This window comes from Trichosurus vulpecula, chromosome 6 (genome assembly GCF_011100635.1).
Source record: "Trichosurus vulpecula isolate mTriVul1 chromosome 6, mTriVul1.pri, whole genome shotgun sequence".
Taxonomy (NCBI): domain Eukaryota; kingdom Metazoa; phylum Chordata; class Mammalia; order Diprotodontia; family Phalangeridae; genus Trichosurus; species Trichosurus vulpecula.
This window is the reverse complement of record NC_050578.1, coordinates 268,816,572-268,834,185: the sequence shown is the minus strand read 5'-3', so window position 1 is coordinate 268,834,185 and position 17,614 is coordinate 268,816,572. Positions and strand designations below refer to the sequence as shown.

Here is a 17,614-nt window from a genome sequence, read left to right as displayed (position 1 = left end):
GGGAATGTTGAGAGAGGGGAAGAAGATTTTTTTTCAACTAACTACCTAGGGGGAAGCAGTCTTGCCTAATGGAAAGAGCACTAGGTTTATAACCAAAAGATCAGCATTTGAGCTGTGGTTCTAACATTGCATTGCTCTGTGAACATGATCATGACTTTTGCCTCTCTGAGTCTCAGTTTTCTCATTTGTAATATGGGAATGTTCATGTTAATAATTCATATGGGAACCTACTTCGCTGAGTTGTTTTGAGGAAAGGTGCTGTAAATTTTAGCCTGATAAGAAGTGTGAATATGTGTTGTTGTTGAGGAGAAGGAAGAAATTCCTAAACACCGGAACATTTTAATTTAAGGAAAGAAGCTCTTAAGCTTAATAACTCATAATACCCTATCTTCCCCCCAGTTTTTGTCTTTTGTACTGTTTTACTCAGTTTCCTCACCTGTCAAATGAGCTGGAGAAAGAAATGGCAAACCACTCCAGTATCTTTGCCAAGAAAAACCCAAATGGGGTCACAAAGAGTTGGACACAACTGAAAAAAAGTGACTGAACAACAATAACGAGAAGACGATTTGCCTCCAAAATAAATACTTTAAGGGCAGAACCTTAAATTCCGCGCCCCCCCCATGTCCTCTTTACCTATTTTTAGTTGCAAAATAATTGGCAACCTCCCCTTGCCAAAAGAAGGCAGTTCTCAGCCAAAATGATTTCACTATGTCAGGGTTAAGGTATAGTGTGTCTCACTGTGGCTGATCAGACCAACATGAGCCCCAAAGGATCTACCACAGACTGGGCACAGATAGTCCTTATGAACATCTGGAATGAAAATGTCTCTCACTTTGTGCATCTCATGCTTCTTTTGAGCTACTGACATTCTGTTTCACTAATATGGCACAGCTCTTTCTTTGGTGAGGGCGTTCCATGCTGGGTGGCCCCATCCCAGTGGCTTCCATGTTTCACAACCAATTCCAATGTTCTTCAAGGAAACATTGAGAAAGTCCTTGTATTATTTCTTCTGACCTCCATGTGAGTACTTGTCTTGTGTGAATTCTCCATAAAATAGTCTTTTAGGCAAATATACAATTGGCAATCGAACAATGTGGCCAGCCCATCAGAGTTGTGCTCTCCACAGTAGACTTTGAATACCTGGCAATTCAGCTTGAGAAAGGATCTCAATGTCTGGTACCTTATCTTGCCAGGCGTCAGAATCTTCCTAAGACAATTCAAATGGAAGCAGTTCAGTTGACACTGGTAGACTGTACAGGTTTCACAAGTATACAACAATGAGGTCAGTACAATGGCTCTGTAGACCTTCAGTTTGGTAGGCAACTTAATGCTTCTTCTCTCCCACACTTTCCTTCAGAGCCTCCCAAACACTAAGCTGGCAATGTATCTGTCAATCTCATCATCTATATGTATGTCCCTGGAAAGAATGTTGTCAAAGTAAGTGAACTTATTCACAGTATTCACAAATTGTCCATTTGCTGTAACTGATGGTTTCATGTATGGATGGTGTGGTGCAGGCTGATGGAGAACCTCTGTTTTCTTGGTGTTTATTGTCAGGCCAAAATTAGCCCAAGCAGCAGAGAATTGATCCATTGGGTGCACACTGAGTGTACAATCATCTGAGAACAAAAAGTCATGCACCAAACCTCCCTCCACTTTAGTCTTGACTTGTAGTTTGTTCAAGTTAAATAATTTACTGTCAGTATGGTAGCTGACCTTGGTGCCATTTTCATCCTTGTTAAAGGAATCCAACAACATTGCTAAAAACATCATGCTAAAAAGCATGGGAGCAAGCCCACAGCCCTGTTTCACTCCATTGGTGACTGGCAAAGAACCTGCGCAAGCCTGCTGTCATGGAATTGGTGTACAGTAATGACAACCTTCTCTACCAAGATCTTCCACAGGCCCTCACAACTAATGTAAGGTGCTCCTGAGAGCCTGATGAGCTTGGGAGTTGAGGCCCACGGACAGTCCCGTGGGAAAAAAGGAATTATTTGGGCTACGTAGTCTGGCTCAGGTCCTCCTCCTCTGATAAGGCAGGCCGTGAACAGCACATGTCCCCTTCCAAATAAGCACTGGACACGAGTTGTCCATGAGCTGTGATGCATGACCCTGGGGACCCTGATAGGCTTAGAGGATCGTGCACAAGCTTGCTTGCACCCGGAAACGAAGGCTAGTACTGCATAAAGACCCTGCTTGCTGAAACAATAAATGGAGTTACTTTCACCTTTGGCTCCTGCCCCTTCATTCCATGAGATGATCAAGGGTCTCAGCTGGCCTGAGATTCTCGCTAGAAGTACTGAGAGCTAGCAAACTAGCAGTATCTAAGGCCTTGGTCAGATCTACATATGTTGCGTACAGACCTCTGTTCTGCTCCCACTATTTCTCCTGGAGTTCTCAGGCAGCAAACACCATAATGACTATTCCTTGGCCCTTTCTGAAGTTACACTCATTCTTGTGTAGATGACCATCATCCAGGTCAAGGATCAGCCCATTAAAGAACACTATCTCCTGAAGAGAAAGACCCCCACCCCGTGATTATCACAGGACAGCCTATTTCTTTTTCTTTATAGAGATGAACAATGAAAGCATCCTTGAACTCATAACCTCCTCTTGCCACATAATCTAGATTTCAGTTATCTTTTGTATGAGGAGTGGACACCCTGCCTTGTAAGTCTCAGCTGGAATAGAATCAGCACCAGGCACTTTGCCACATAAGAGGAGCCCTAATGACGTTCAAAAGCTCTTCTTCAGTTGGAAATTTGGTAAGAAAGGGATTGACTGCCACCTGAGGTTTATGGTCAATGGCTTCAGTTTTGGTTGATGATGGTCTGTTCAAAACATTATGGAAGTATTCAATCCATCTGTCCATAATCATATCCTTATCACTAATCAATGTGGCCCCATCAGCACTGAGCAGTTGAGATGTACTGTAGCTCTTTGGCCTATAAATAACCTTCAGCGCATCATAAAAATGTTTTGGATTGTTGCTGGCAGCATAAAGCTGAATTTCATCTATTTTCTTACTGAGCCAAGAATCCTGCATCTCTCTAAGCTTCACTTGTACTTTACTTTTGATGGAGTTTATTGTTGCCGTCTTAGAAACAGACAAACTTTCCTGCTTGTAAACCTACTGAGTTCTCACTTTTCGTTTAGTAACTTCTGAATTTCCCATCATTTTCTTCAAACCAATCCTGATGTTTGTGAGTGTTCTGGCCCAGATGAGTAAATGTGGTAGTGTACACAAAATCTCTGAAAGCTGTTCTGCTGTTGCCAACCATGTGTTGTCTCAGCTTTCCCTCCAAGTTGGAAACAAATTGTTCACACATGGAGAAGCACTCTAATCTGTTGACATTAAGTCTTGTGGTAGTCATCCAAAAGAACTTCTCAAGCTAATTGAAAGTTAATAGAGGCTATCCCAAATTTGAGATTTCTTCAGGGTCCAAAGTATTTTTTCTAGAAGTCAAAGCTCCTTGTTTCACATCACATTTGGAAACATCTTAATATTCTGTGGGAAAGCAAGCTTTTATCTCAAACACATATCTTGTATTTGTTTGAATATAAAGGAGAGTTGTCTGGAGCCAATGCTGAATCCGGGCTCTGGGACTATAGGTATTTAAAGTTAAATGCCTAGGGAGCCCATCAGAATTTTCAAGGATTCTAAGAATAGATTGCTCTGAAATTCCTGTCCTCAGAATTATTTTCATATCTATTTTCTTCAAAAAAAAAGGAAACAAAACCCTTCTGTTTTGGAAAGAAATTTTCATACAACATGTGCGTCCTTTCTCTTCTGTTTAAAAACTTTCTCAGTGTCCAGAAAGGATTCAGGGGTAGAGGGAGGGAAGTGGCTTGCTAGAGTTTTGTAGGCAGGTAGGATGAAAATAGGTATTCATAAAATCATAGATTTAGAAAAGCTGAAAGGGACCTTGAATTCACCTGGGTCAGCCTTCTCATACCAATGAGGAAACTGAAGCCCAGAAGACTTTAGTGACATGCCCAAGGTCAATAGTAAGTGCCAGAGACTGGATTTGATCCAAAGTTCTGATTATAGATCTAGTGTCTTTCCCATTTCTCCAGTGACTGGCTCCCATTATCAGCCTGGATCCTTGTGTTGGGGCCCAACAGTTGGGCAATAGAACTTTAACACTTTCTATTCCCTACCACTTGGAGCATGGAGACCACTTTAAAGTAGCCAGCTCATGATTTTATTTTTTTTTAAATATCCTAGTAATCTCTTAGTATTAGTGCTGAATAGGAGTCTAGAAACCATGAACCAGAATCCCCCACTGTGGCATATCGAATAAAGGATCATCTGGGGTCTTCTCGAAGACCCCTAATGATAGGTGACCTGCTACCTTCCAGAGCAGCCCAATCTCCTCTTGATTCCTTCAAATTGTCAGGAAATTTTGACATATCATTGGAAGGTAAACTCCTTAAGATATCATTTCATTCTTTGTATTTGGTTCCTCAGCACCAATCACAGTGCTGGGCTCAAAGCAGATATTTAGCAAATGATTTTTAATTGATTAATTAATTCTATAATTAATTAATTCTATAATTTGCAGCCTCTGTAACTTCCAGTCACTGTAACTTCCAACCGTGGCTCTCCCAGCTACTCTCCTCACTCTCTAGACTTCTCCCCTTCCTTAGTAGCAATCTTTCCCCAAGGTAGGTATCCTTCTGCTTGGCCCTCTGCTTTCTAGCTCTACTTTATATGTTGTCCTCTCCAGAAGAATGGGAGCTCCTTGAGAGCATGGCTTTGGGGATTGTATTTGTTTTCCCAGGGCTTACTATAACAGTGTTTACCACATAGTAGGTACTTAATGAAACATTTGTCTATGTATCTAGATGTACGTGTATCTGTATATGTACTCATGAATGAATCGAGGTATCTGTATATTTATGCATGTATGTATCTGTATATACAAGTGTATAACTATGTATCTTGCATGTATGCATTTATCTATGCATCTGTATGTGCCATTTATGTATCTAGTTCTGTTCTCTTCAGTTCAAGCAGAATAAGCCTTAATCCTCTTCTATATGAGAGTCTTTCAAATAGGATCAAAGGATTATAGATATACATTATAGACAGGCTTGAATGCAGCTATCATGCCATGCCCCTACCCCAGTATTCTCTTCTCCAGGCTAAATATCCTCAATTTCTTCAACCCATCCTCATAGAGCAGGATCCTGAGACACTATCCTGTTTGCTCTTCTCTGAACATCCTCCGAGAATGAATGCCCTTCGTTAATCCAGGACTTTTCCCTTCAAATAAGGCCATTTCTCCCTGGTGCTTGGTGGTCATGATTCGACATTCAATGAGAAAGCCTGTGATTTCATGGCGAACTAACTGTGTTTGATGCTTACTACTGGCAAACTCTAACCATGGCTGTCAAAGGAGGGTAACGCAGAAACCTCTGACGCCATTATTCACAGAGAGGAATGTGTCTGTGATTTAAAAGTACCCATAGATTCAGATCTACTGCTTATATGAACACACCATAGCCAAGCTAAGCCTGCTGCCCCAGCAGCAGCTGCAGAAGATTCCCAAGAATACCTAAAGGCAGAACTACGAGAACCCAAGAACTCAATCCTTGTCCTGCAAGCAGAGATATCAATCTTATGATGATTATGAACCCAAGGGCTTCTATCATGTGGAGGTGGAGGTGATACACCAGCCAAAACAAATTAGTATTTGTTTTACAAGTAAGCAAAGGCCAATCCTTCAACACTTTATAAGCACCTACCATATGTCAGTGCTGGGTATCCAAAGAAAGGCAAAAAATAGTTCCTTCCCTCAAGAAACCTATACTCTAATGTGGGAGACAACATGAAAATACCTAGGTACATAAAAGATATATACAGAGTAGATGAAGATGAAGGTAATATGGAAGAGGAAGGCATTAGCAGTTGGGGAACTGATATAAGAAGTGAAGCTAAAGAAACATCCCAGGCATGGCACAGAGATGAGAGATGGAGTATTGGTCTTGAGGAACTACAAGTAGGCTGTGTGTGTGGTTCATAGCGTACATGGAGGGGAGCAAGGTATAAGAAGGCTGGAAAGATACAAGGGGCCATGTTAGGAAGACCCAATGCCAAACCAAGAGAGGTCTTTTTCTAATGGATTCAGGAGAGAGCTCCAGTGGTGTTCACTGGTGAGTGGCATGATCAAATCCAAGATTTAAGGGGAAAACAAAACAAAACAAAATCAGTTGGAATAAGTCAAAGTATCCAAAGTGCTGAGGCTTTTTTTTCAAATTTTATGACATCAGATTTCCATAAGATTTTAATACATATATCATATATATTTAGTTACTTCTTATGGAAATCAATTGAGGACTTTTTGAAAAAGTGCCCACAGGTGACTAAGGATAAGATTTGCAGCTAGAAAAAGGTTGGGGTTTTTTTTTGTTTTGTTTTGTTTTGGAGGGAGTTGAGAAGAAGGTTGTGTATGACTGGGTTGGACATCAGGCTCTATTTGGACACTACATTCCCTATAAGCCTGTGTGGTAGTTTGCCAGCAGGGTGATGTTTATCTACCTACTAAATTTTCATGGGTAGGAGGATATTGCCATGTAGACTTATTTTTTTATTTATTTTTATGGTCAGATGTTGTAAGGAATGTCACCCAGAAGAGAAAACAACAGCAGAGATGAAAAGACAAAAGATGAGGGTGGAAACAAAGAACAGTCAGATCTTAGTGACTTACTGTCAAATTTAAGAGGAATCACATAGAGCAGTCATAGGTGATGCTGCACACAACAGGCACAGAAAATGGTGATAGGGAATAGCAAAGGCATCCATCAGTATTTTCAGGATGTGGGAAAAGCCCAGAAATCCTGAGACCCGTGGAGCAATTCCCTACAAGCTCTCAAGAGTGATTGAAGAAGTATTTCCCATCCCATTTGTTGTTCACTCATTTCAGTCATATCCAGAACACTTCATGATCCCGTTTTGAGGTTTTTTTGTCAAAGATACTGGAATACTTTGTCATTCCCTTCTCCAGCTCGTTTTACAGATAAGGAAACTGAGTCAAACGGCTAAGTGACTTGCCCAAGGTCACATAGCTAGTAAGTGTCTGAAGCCAAGTTTGAACTTGAGTCTTTCTGTCTCCAGGTCTGGCGCTCTAGCCACTGAGCCACCTAGCTGCCCTCCCATCCCACGGTTCTGGGGAAAGAGAAGGGCTGATTGGGATCACCTTAGAGAAAATAATAGCACCTAACAAAAAGGGCTGTTGTGAGGATCAACATAGGTAACATATGGAGAGGACTTTGAAAACCTTAAATAGATATGTAAGTGTGAGCTATCATTATAGTTACCAATAAATCATTATTTCCACTATACAGTTGCTCTTGTCCAGATGTCAGTGTAGCCAAGTCAATGACAGTTTGCAAAAAACCAAAAATGGTCTGGGGATTTTTTAAAACTTGGAACAATTGCTAGCACTTACATAGCACTTTAAGGTTTGCAATGGACTTTATAAATATCTCATTTTATCCTCACAACTATCCTGGGTGGTAGATATTATTATCCCCATCTTACAGGGTCACACTTCCTAGTATCTAAGTTGGATATGAACTCAGTTCTTCCTGAGTCTAGGACCAGCACTTTCTCCAGTGCACCATCTACTTTCCTATAACTTCAGTTAATATACCATCAGCTAGAACAAAGAGCAGTTTTGTATCTGGCATCCTTATTCCTATGATTTCTCTTCCTTCACCAGAAGTCTTCCAGAGGGGGTTGAAGCTTACTCTCTAAAAGGCTATGTTTTCGTGTGTGTGTGTGTGTGTACATGTGTGTCCATGTGTGCATATGGGTATGCATATGTGTGTGCATGCGTGTGTGCATTGTGCGGTGTGTGCGTGCATACGTGTGTGTTTTAATTGGAGGACAGCCCCTGAGGTTGATATTTTTTTCCCTGAGATCTTTCAGGAATTGCCATACATTTCAGTCAAGAAGGAGAAAAACAGGACTATCTTAGCAAAACCAGGAGGCTTAAACACCCTAATTAAAGAGGAGTTCAGGGTTCCTCCTTCCCACATCACTATGGGCCAATCTTGAAGCAATCTGCCTTGGCCAGTCTGGGGGAAAACGACAACAACCAGCAATGCAGCACTGTCACAATATCCCCCACCCAGTAAGGCGACCCTTCCCAGAGAACACAGCTCTGCCTATGAATCAGCTCCACACTGAGCCCTCCCTCACGCCCAGGCAATGCTTTGCAAAGGCGAGCAGGCTAGAAATGTTGCCATCTTTTGCTTTTCTCTTTTCTCTCCTGCTTTTCTCTTCTCTTTCTGAATCTCCTTTCCCACCCTTCTCACCTCTCATTTATTTGTTTGTTTGCTCGTTCATTCATTTGTTTTGATTTCTTTTTCTCCCTTTCCTTTCTATTCTTAGTTATAGAAAATGGTTCTCTGGATCGGATCAGATTTCAAGCTGGGAGGGGACCTAGAATTACACTATCCAATTTAATTCCTTCATTTAATAGATGAGAAGACTGAGAGAAGTTGAAGAGGCTTGCCCAGGGTCACACAACTACTTAGGATCCACTGAGCTAAGTAGGAGATGGAAAGAGGGATGGATTTAAAAATGAAGGTGACATTAAAAATAAAGTATATCAAATTTTTCAAGAAGAAGCTAGAAGCATTCCCAACGATGAGTAGATACCAAAGCAGGACACATCCCAAGTTCTTTTACATCTCATCATTCTCCAGAAGTGGAAAGTCTGGATGCAGGCAGATGAATCAGATCTTGGGCTCCTCCTTTCCCCAGCCCTTGAAAAGCAGAGGTAACCACCCTTCAGGAGGCAGGGCCAGAGAATCTGGAGGTTTCAGCAAAACCTACTCCCCTAACCTGGCCAAAGTTCAGCTACACTTCCCCGCCCCCAGCCTGATAGACAAGGCTTGGGATTGGTTACTAAGTCTTTGGCCTCTGTCAGAAATACTCAAAGATGATCAGGGAGGATGCTGAGAGGGAAACACTCAGGCAGAGAGAAAGAAGGCACATCTTTGCATGGACTGAAATCCATCCATTGAGGAAAGCAAAGTGTAGTTACCTTCACAGCAAGCTTCAATGCTGGAGGTTGGGGGAGCAGAGGGACAGAAAGGGAGAAGGGAACTTTCATAAGAACAAAAAAGGACTTTTCTAGATAAGGGTGAGGGGAGAGTTTGTTTGCTTGTTAAATGAGAGCTGGATTGCAAAAGGCTTAAGGGTGAACCTAGAAAGGCAGCATGGGGCTGAGAATGAAGGACTGTGCAGAAAAAGTGAAGGCCAATGGGGTGCATGAGATTAAGAGATGCTGGGAGACGAATGGGAAATGTGAGATCAACGGGAAAGCAGTAGCCAATGGTCAGCCTCAGGGGAAGCAAGAGGCCAGAGGCAAGCTTATGGCAGACAGCAGCGGACTGCCAGTGTACAGCTGGGAGGAAATCCAGAAGCACAACCTGCAGACAGACCAGTGGCTGGTGATCAATCGGAAGGTCTACAATGTCACCAAGTGGGCTGACAGTCATCCAGGAGGTAGCCGGGTCCTCAACCACTATGCTGGGGAAGATGCCACGGTAAGGAATGTGGAGTTGCAGCTTCAAGAATCCCTCAGCAGCACTCTCTCTGTGTGAGTGTGTATGAGTGTCTACATGTGAGTGCATATGCAATTTTGTGAGTGTGTCTGTGAGTGTGAGTGTGTGTCTGGGGGGCATATGACTGTGTATGTGAGTGCATGAGTGTGTATGTGTCTGCGTGTGTGAGTATGAGTCTGTTTATGAGTGAGTTTGTGAGTGTGTATGTATACATAAGTGTGAATGTCTATATGAGTGTGTATGTGAGTTTGTGAGTATGAGTGTGCGTAAGTTCTTGTGTATGTATATGAGTGTTTATGTGAGTATATATGTGATTTTGTGAGCATGTCTGTGTGCGAGTGTGTGTCTGGGGTGTCAGTATGTATGTGTTTGAGTGTGTGTGAGTGTGCAGCTGTATGTGAGTACATGAGTCTATGTGTGTATGTGAGTTTGTGAGTGTCTGAATATGTGAATATGAGTGTGTAGTGAGTGTGTGAATGTGTTAGTATGAATGCGTATGTGAGTTTGTGAATATGTGTGAGTTTGCATGTATGTGTATGAGTGTGTATGTGAGTTTGTGAGTATGTGTGAGTGTGTGAGTTTGTGTATGTGTGTGAGTGTGTATGTGAGCATGTGTGTGAGTATGTGTGTATGTAAGTTTGTGAGTATGTATGAGTGTGTGTGTATATGTGTGAGTGTGTATGTGAGCATTGTGTGAGTGTGTGTCTGGGGTGTCAGTATGTGAGTGTATATTTGAGTATGTGAGTGTGTGGCTATGAGTACATGAGTCTAGGTGTGTATGTGAATATGTATCTGAGTGTAGTGAGTGTGTGAATGTGTTAGTATAAGTGTGTATGTGAGTTTGTGAGTATTTGTGAGTTTGTGTGTATGTGTATGAGTGTGTATGTGAGCATGTGTGTGAGTATGTGTGTATGTGAGTTTGTGAGTATGTGTGTGTGTTTGTGTATGTGTGTGAGTGTGTATGTGAGCATGTGTGCGAGTGTGTGTCTGGGGTGTCAGTATGTGAGTGTATATTTGAGTGTGTGAGTGTGTGGCTGTGAGTACATGAGTCTAGGTGTATATGTGAATATGTGTCTGAGTGTGTAGTGAGTGTGTGAATGTGTTAGTATAAGTGTGTATGTGAGTTTGTGAGTATGTGTGAGTTTGTGTGTACGTGAGCATGTGTGTGAGCGTGTGTATGTGTTGCTCATGTGTCTGTTGGGGTGGGGTAGGGGAAGGCAGCAATAGCTCAGCCCTTGGCCCAAAGGCACTGCAGAGACATGTTCAGGCTTGAAGTAGTCTCACTCATTCCAAAACTTATCTTGTGGAATTTGGCCCAGCCAGAAATGAGAATGAAATAAACCTCCCAGCCCGGCCTAAAAGTCATTTGTAGTGTTTGGGTTAATCCCATAATCCGAGCTAAAGGGAGCACTGGAGGTCAGCTAGGACATGCCGGTCATTTTATCTTATCTGAGGCCCAGATAAGAAGCATCAGAGGTGGGCCTGGAACCCTTTGTCTCCAGAGCCAGCGCCTGGTCACTGTGCCACCCCCACATTCCAACATCATCCCACACACTCACTCTAGAACCACCATCCATTTGACTTCTCTGAGCTTTTGTTTCCCCATCTATAAAATGGAATATAATAACTCTGAGCTCATAAAGTTGTTGTAAGGACCAAAAGAGAAAATAATGAATAATAATAATAACCATTGAACTAGTGCTTTAAGAATTGCAAAGACAACCCTAAGGCAGCTTGGTGGCACAGTGGATAGAGCCCTGGACTTGGAATCACACACAGATGTGCTCACAAAATCACATATACACTCACATACACACTCATATACATACACAAGAACTCACACACACTCACAAACTCACATACACACTTATATACACATTCACACACTCACATTCACACTTATGTGTACATACACACTCAAAAACTCACTCATAAACAGACTCATATTCACACACTCATGCACTCACATACACAGTCACGTACCCCTCAGACACACATTCACACTCACAGACACACTCACAAGTTGGAGTTCAAGTTTGACCTTAGACACTTACTAGCCGCATGACCCTGGGCAAGTCACTTAACCTCTGTTTGCCTCCACTTTCTCAAATGTAAAACAGGGATAATAGCACCTACCTCCTAGGGTTGTTGTATGGATCAAATGAGATAATATTTGCAAAACACCTAGCAAGTGCTTGGCGCGTAGTAGGTACTATATAAATTCTTATGCCCTCCCTCTCACTCCCCTAAAGCATTTTCAATAAATTACCTCATTTGATTTAACAAATATCTCCATTTTATAAATGAGGAACTGAAGCTTAGAGAGGTCAAGTGACTTGCTTAGGATGATACAACTAAGTCATCTCTTGAGGCAGAATTTGAACTCAGGTCTTTCTGACCCTAAGCTGAGCACTCTGTTCATTATGCCATCTAGCTGCATAACAGAAATCTATGTAAAATACTTTGCAAACACTTACAGCACTCTGTATTGTGTTTGTGTATTATTGAGTTATAATTATTGCCTTTCACCCTGTGGTGAATCATGATAGCAAGCTTTAACATCTAGAAGGCAGCACAGAAAGGTGAGGATGGAAGAGGCCAGGATATTTAAGGTATTTGACTTATGTAATATTGTGGTATTTTGGTAAATGTTTAACAACTGGCTCTCCAGTGAGGGGAAAGTGTACATAGGATATGCTTTTAAGTTTATCATTAACATTTTCTCTATCACTTTCTGAAATCTAGATAATCAACAAAAGAGTAAATTGGGCCCTGATTTGCCATGTGAATGTTCACAATGAAAATGTAATGATCTGGTTCAAGTGGGTTAGAGCTGGCTCCAGCACAGCTCTGCCTATACATGACCAAGAAAAATCGTCTTTCCTCATCTCAGCTCTAATAATTTTTTTTAAAAAGCTGGGCATAATTGAGGACTTTTTTCAAACAGCATGTGCCTACTGAATCTGGAAGAATTTCAGAGATTCTCGTGAACTCATTAGAAGACCATTAGACTGGGGGCAGCTAGGTGGCACAGTGAGTAGAGCACCGGCCCGGGTGTCAGGAGGACCTGAGTTCAAATTTGGCCTCAGACACTTGACACAGGTACTAGCTGTGTGACCTTGGGCAAGTCACTTAACCCCAATTGCCCTGACTTCCCCTTCAAAAAAAAGAGGATTAGACTTAAAGTCAGTAGACCTGAGTTCACTGATTCAGATTTGGTTCCTTTCTCTAAGGCTCCATTTTCAGCCCATGTAAAATGAGGGGGTGGGACAAGCTGTCTTTGGTGTCCCTTCCAGTTCTAAAAACTAAGATCGTTTCCTTCTCTGAAAAGGAAGGGGTTGAATTTTATTCAGTCATGTCAGTCATGTCCAACTCTTCATGATGGGTTTTCTTGACAAAAATACTGGAGTGGCTTGCCATTTCCTTCTTACAGATGAGGAAACTGAGGCAAACAGGGTGAAGTGACTTGCCCAGGGTCATACTGTTAGTAAGCATCTGAGGCCAGATTTGAACTGAGGAAGACAGTCTTCCTGATTTCAGGCATGGTACACCATCCACTGTGCCACCTAGGTGCCCAGGGGGCTGAACCAGACGTTTTTAAAAGTCTGCTTGGTCTCTGAGTCTATAATTCCTTCCCGTTTGAGCATTCTGTGATCCTGAATCTTTCATAGCTGGTTAGAGGCAAAATCAGAGCAAGAAACTATTTCTACTGCCGTTCAAAGACGGGGATTCCTTTCTCCCACCAGCCATTAGTTTCACTCAACTGCTCCAGCCCTAGGAGGGGATATTTTCTTTGGCTTTTATTAGCCATGGCAGCAGCAGGGTTCATCCTGTTCAACCAGTTTGCATTTTAATAATTTGTTTTGCATTATTTGCATTTATTTTTGCATTATTTTATTTGCATTTATTTTTGCATTATTTTCCCAAATTTTCCCAATTTATGACAGGTGGAAAGAGCTTAGAAGGAATGCATCATCAGTGGACTCATTTTTCTCCTTTCCTAACACACCCCTTTTAAATGTACCACCCAAAGAGTGACCTCTCCCTGTAATTACTGTACTTATGGCATGCATTCTTAGAAGTGTTTCTTATATATTTGCCTCTTAGAGAGTGAGAAAGCATTAACACTCCCCATTCACTCAGCTGACAGTGAGATCTCTCCCATGTATTTCTTAAGGTGCTAGTCTAGGATACACACTACCCACCTACGTTTATATGGTGTGACAGTCAATGGAATGAAGGATTTTGAGTCAGAAAGAACTGAGTTTGAATCCTACTTTAGCCACTGGAATATGTTCTGTAAGATCTGTTGTGTCAAGGCACTTTGTAGACCTCAAAATGCCTATAAATACTTGCTTTTATTGTTGGCTGCCTGTTATTACCCATGTGTCCTTGGGCAAATCACTTCCTAATGCTACTACTACCACCTCTACCACCACTATCAATGGCAACAACTGATGACCTATCTTAACTTCAGTTTCTTCAGCTGTAAAGTGAGGAGGGTTTGGCTACTGCCTAGGATCTTAAGGTAAACACCCAAAGTGGGTAGAGTATGGTTCTATGGAAGTGGTCAAGTCAAGATGACAAGCATTTATTCAGGACCTACTAAGTGCTGGTCACTGAGCTAAATGCTGATGGTACACAGAAAGGCACCCCCAAAAAGTCTCTTCCATCATAGCATTCACAATCTAATGCTATAAACAATACACAAACAAGATACGTAGAGGGTAAATTGGAGATACTATCAGGGGAAGGCACTAGCATTAGTGAAAATGTGCTGAGTATCAAAGCAGGAACTAGGTAGTGCATTAGCTAGATCATCCAGCCTGGAGCGAGGAAAATCCAAGTTCAAATCTGGCCTCAGACATTTACTAGCTGTGTGACCCTGGGCAAGTCATTTAGCCCTGTTTGCCTCAGTTTCCTGACCTGTAAAATGAGATGGAGGAGGAGATGGCAAACTGCTCTTGTACCTTTGCCAAGAAAACTCCAAACAAGGTCACCCAAAGTCAAACACAACTGAAACAACTGAAAAATAATAACGTGATATCAGAAAATCCAGGCTTGAAAGCCAGTCTTTTACTACCTTTGTGACCTAGAACAAGTCATTTAACTATACTTTCCCCATCCTTAAAATGGGGGAGGAGTAGGATTAGATGGCTTCTGAGATCTTTTCCAGAACTAAATCTAAGATCCTAAGAGCCATCTTCCATCCACATCAACATATCCTGATTAGGAATTTATTATGTATATGGCTCTGTACCAAGGTCAAGTGCTTTGCCCAACTAGAGAGTGCCTGAGACAGGATTCGATCTCAGATTTTCCTCACTCCAAGTCCTTCAGCTATCCACTGTGCCACCTAACTGCCTAACATTAGTATGAGCTGACATCAAGATACAGTGTGTCCCCAAAGTCTTCATACAATTTTAAGTTCTAAGGTTTGGGGGACACCTTGTAGTGTTTTCAGGTTTGCAAAAATCATTTTCGTGTCTTGTCTCTTTTTAAGCACCATAACAATTCTGTAAGATAGTGGTTACAGAGGTTATTATCCCCATTTCACAGATGAGGAGTGAGACTAAGAGAGGTTAAGGGGTAGACACATGGTTTTTGCAGGTCAGGAATCTCTCCTTTCCTAGGTCCAGAATTCTTTCCACTATATCCCAATTTCTCTGACATTTCTGCAGCTTGCCCTGAGAAAGCCAACAGGAAGGTGAAGCCAGTAATTTAACGTGAAGGGCAAGCTGTAAGCCACTGATTCTCAGTCATAAATTTTGAGATTCAGAGCCATTGAGATCATCTAATCCAACAGAACTTGCTCAAAGTCACAGGGTTAATTAATGTCCAAGCCATAATGAGAAGCAGGTCTCCTAATTCCCAGGTAGACAGTGTTCTTGATTCTCAGTGTCCCATATTGAAATATTCCAGGTCTTCCTAGCTTGGTTCTTTATTTTTCATCTGTGAGTATATCTCAGGCTGGGGACCTTCTTCATTCCAAGCCCTTCAGTTCTCATAACACTTCTCTGTAACGTCACCCATCCATTGTCACCATGACCGCAAAAACCAGTTTTTCAGGATGTCTGGGCTGATGCCTCAAGGAAAGAAATCTTGTATTATGTTTCCATGTACTTCAAGTATTCTTCATATGTTACTGAAATCATGTCATCACAGACACCCAGAATTGGAAGGGACCCCAGAGACCCTCAGAATCCAGTCCATATCTGACCAAGAATCCTCCCTCCAATGTCTCCAAAAAGTGATTATCCAGCCTCTTCTTCTCCCTCTTCTCCCTCTTCTTCTTCTTCTTCTTCTTCTTCTTCTTCTTCTTCTTCTTCTTCTTCTTCTTCTTCTTCTTCTTCTTCTTCTTCTTCTTCTTCTTCTTCCTCCTCCTCCTCCTCCTCCTCCTCCTCCTCCTCCTCCTCCTCCTCCTCCTCCTCCTCCTCCTCCTCCTCCTCCTCCTCCTCCTCCTCCTCCTCCTCCTCCTCCTTTTTCATTATCTTCTTCGCCTTCATCTTTGTCTTTGTCTTTTTTGACTTCAGACAAAGAAGCCCTGAGTGACTAAATAATACCTAGACTTTATATAGTGCTTTAAGGTTCACAAAGCACTTTACATATATTACATCATTTGATCCTCACGACAACCCTGTAAGGGAGGCAATATTATCATACCAATTTTACAAATGAGGGAACTGATATTGTGACTTGTCTGAGGCAAGCAAAATTTGAACTCAGATCTTCCTGACTCTAGGTTTAGTACTCTGTTTATTACATCACCTGACTCTAGAGTAGCAAGAGAAGAGCCAGGATTAGAAGGGGATGATGGAGACAATGAAATAGCAGGTTGGTCTTTGTAGAATAAAAATAATGGAAGTGAATGGTCTTGACAACTGTCAGGCAGGAGGTCCTGTTGTTGATTGATGCCTAGAACTATTCTTTAAACCCCACTCCTCTACATACAAACACAACTCTGCCTTAAATCCTGGGTGACTCCCTAATAATACCAACCTCCAAGTAGAGAAACATGACTTGATGACAAGTCCTAAGGGCAGTACACTAATCCAGGAGATGAAAGTAACTTCAGCCCTGCCCATATACAAACTATATACATACCATGTGATGTTTTTCTGAGAAAGGAATCATAAGGACATAAGCTGGAGGAAATAGGGTATTGGGCTATGGGTTGGGAAGACCTGGGTTCTGGTCTGACCAATTACTGGCTCTGTGACCCTAAGGAAGTCACTTAACCTCTTTGATCTTCATTCTCCTCTGTAAGTTATGAAGATAAAGTGATATAATGTCTGTATAGGGCCTTGAAAATCCTTGAGAACTCCCTAAATGTGATCTGAATTATGTTTTATTTATCAGTACATTTCCAGAAATCATAGTGTAATAGGAAGAGTACAATATGAAAACCCAGGTCTTTGGAGTCCAAGGTGTGGGTGGCTCTGACTCTTCCAAGCTATGTGACTGTGGGCCAACTATTCTACCTGACTAAACTTTAGTTTCATCATAAGTAAAATGGGGATAAGAAACCTTGCCCCTCCCCCTTTCACAGAAGTATTGCCAGGAAATTATAAACTGTAAGTTACATTCAAATTTTCAAAAATGCAAACTAATTAAACACTCAACCAAGCCTTGTTTTATGCAGAGTATTGTGCAAAGACCTGGGAAATTCCAGTTTAGAAAAGACAAACTTGGAGTCTTGTGAGAAATTCAACAGTCCACAAGCATGTCTTGAGCACATACTATGTACAGGGAACAGAGCTAGGTGTTGGGGATACAGAGACAAAAGTGAAATTTCCTGCCTCAAGGAGCTTACATTCTATATGTATGTGTATGTACACGCACGCATACCCATGGCACACACAGATAACTATAATATATAACAAGGATATTAGAGAGATGCAATCAGTGAGTCAACGAGGATTTGGGGGCAAGTAGTGGCACAGTGGTTAGAGTTCTAGGTCTAAAGTCATGAAGATCTGAGTTGAAATCCAGCTTCAGATATTTGTCAGTTGTGTTTGTGGTTGATCAGTTG

General features: G+C 41.8%; 1 protein-coding gene across 1 annotated transcript in view; it reads left to right on the top strand.

Moving 5' to 3' along the window:
- Positions 1 to 9,234: 9,234 nt before the first annotated feature.
- Positions 9,235 to 17,614, top strand: part of LOC118854023 (fatty acid desaturase 2-like protein FADS2B) — a 57,622-nt gene continuing 49,242 nt past the window's right edge. The window contains exon 1 of the mRNA XM_036764330.1: positions 9,235 to 9,564. Within this exon, the coding sequence (XP_036620225.1) occupies positions 9,235 to 9,564 (330 nt within the window). The remainder of the gene's footprint in view (positions 9,565 to 17,614) is intronic.